The 1058-nt window shown below is 40.5% G+C and overlaps 1 protein-coding gene across 5 annotated transcripts in view; it reads right to left on the bottom strand.

Annotated features, from left to right (window-relative positions):
- hdac7a (histone deacetylase 7a) overlaps positions 1 to 1058 on the bottom strand; it is a 66222-nt gene that overhangs the window by 15032 nt on the left and 50132 nt on the right. For all 5 annotated transcript variants that reach the window (XM_032520615.1, XM_032520613.1, XM_032520614.1 and 2 more), the window contains one exon: positions 787 to 1018. In XM_032520615.1, coding sequence (XP_032376506.1) covers positions 787 to 1018 — 232 coding nt within the window. The remainder of the gene's footprint in view (positions 1 to 786; positions 1019 to 1058) is intronic.

Genomic DNA, 1058 nt, shown 5'->3' with positions numbered 1-1058 from the left:
CACACACACACACACACACACACAAAAACTGAATTGATTTCAACATTTTGCACATACAATATAATATTTTCGCTTTTAGAAGTTGATAAGTTCTATTTCTTTAACTTTCTCAGGCAGCAGTCAGTAGTCAGTACTAAAACTCATGAGGGTTGAAACTCTCCACCACATGTTTAAGATTAACACCTACACGGTTCTCTGACTCTTTATTCCATTTGTTCCTTAGGGTCGTAGTATTTTAATTGATCCATAATGTGGGTCAAAGAAGGCCTTGCCACCAGCTGACAAATCATGTCATGTCATTCTTTTTTTCCCTAAAACACCTTTTAAAACTGTTTTAGACTTTGACTAAGTTAAAGTCTCAGTACTATTTTTAAATTGGTGTTTTAATTATACTTTTTCTTTTATTTCTCCTTCATTTTTTAAATTCACATTTTAAGATCACCACAAGGTGCAGAGTGTCTTCATGTCAAATTGTTCATGAGTAGGCAGCCATTAATGTTGGATTTTCTTTCACTTGTAAATGTGGCATTTACCTCTGCTGGTCAGTGCATGGTGCTAGATGCTGGGAAATATATAAAGTATAATTTTAAGTGTATTATTATTAGACAGGAAATAAGGGAGACAGATGGGCAACCACATGCAACAAATTTGCACCAGGGAAGTTGCGGTTAAACAATTATGACTTAACTCCCAGACCACAGAGGCATCCTGTATTTGAATATGTATATCATTAAGAAAATGATTACACGTACGTGTTATAATAATGTGTAAACATGTTTGACTCACCAGTGGTGAAGCGTGGTTTGCTGCTGGGGTCCTGTGCGGCCAGGCTCAGGGGTTTCTCGGGCAGAGTGAGAGAGGTGGAGGCTGGGGATGACTGTGTACGTGACAGGGGGCGATGGACACCCACCCCACTACCGACCCCACCACTGCTACTGCCACGTATCATGGGCACTGCCAGGGTCTCCATCTGTCGATGCAGCTGTTGCAGCTGCTTCTGCTGTTCCCATAGCAACGACTACATAAAAAAGTGAGGGTGATGAAGACGAAACATAGTC

The sequence above is a fragment of the Etheostoma spectabile genome, chromosome 7 (assembly GCF_008692095.1).
Source record: "Etheostoma spectabile isolate EspeVRDwgs_2016 chromosome 7, UIUC_Espe_1.0, whole genome shotgun sequence".
Lineage (NCBI taxonomy): Eukaryota > Metazoa > Chordata > Actinopteri > Perciformes > Percidae > Etheostoma > Etheostoma spectabile.
This window is presented reverse-complemented; position numbering and strand designations above follow the sequence as displayed.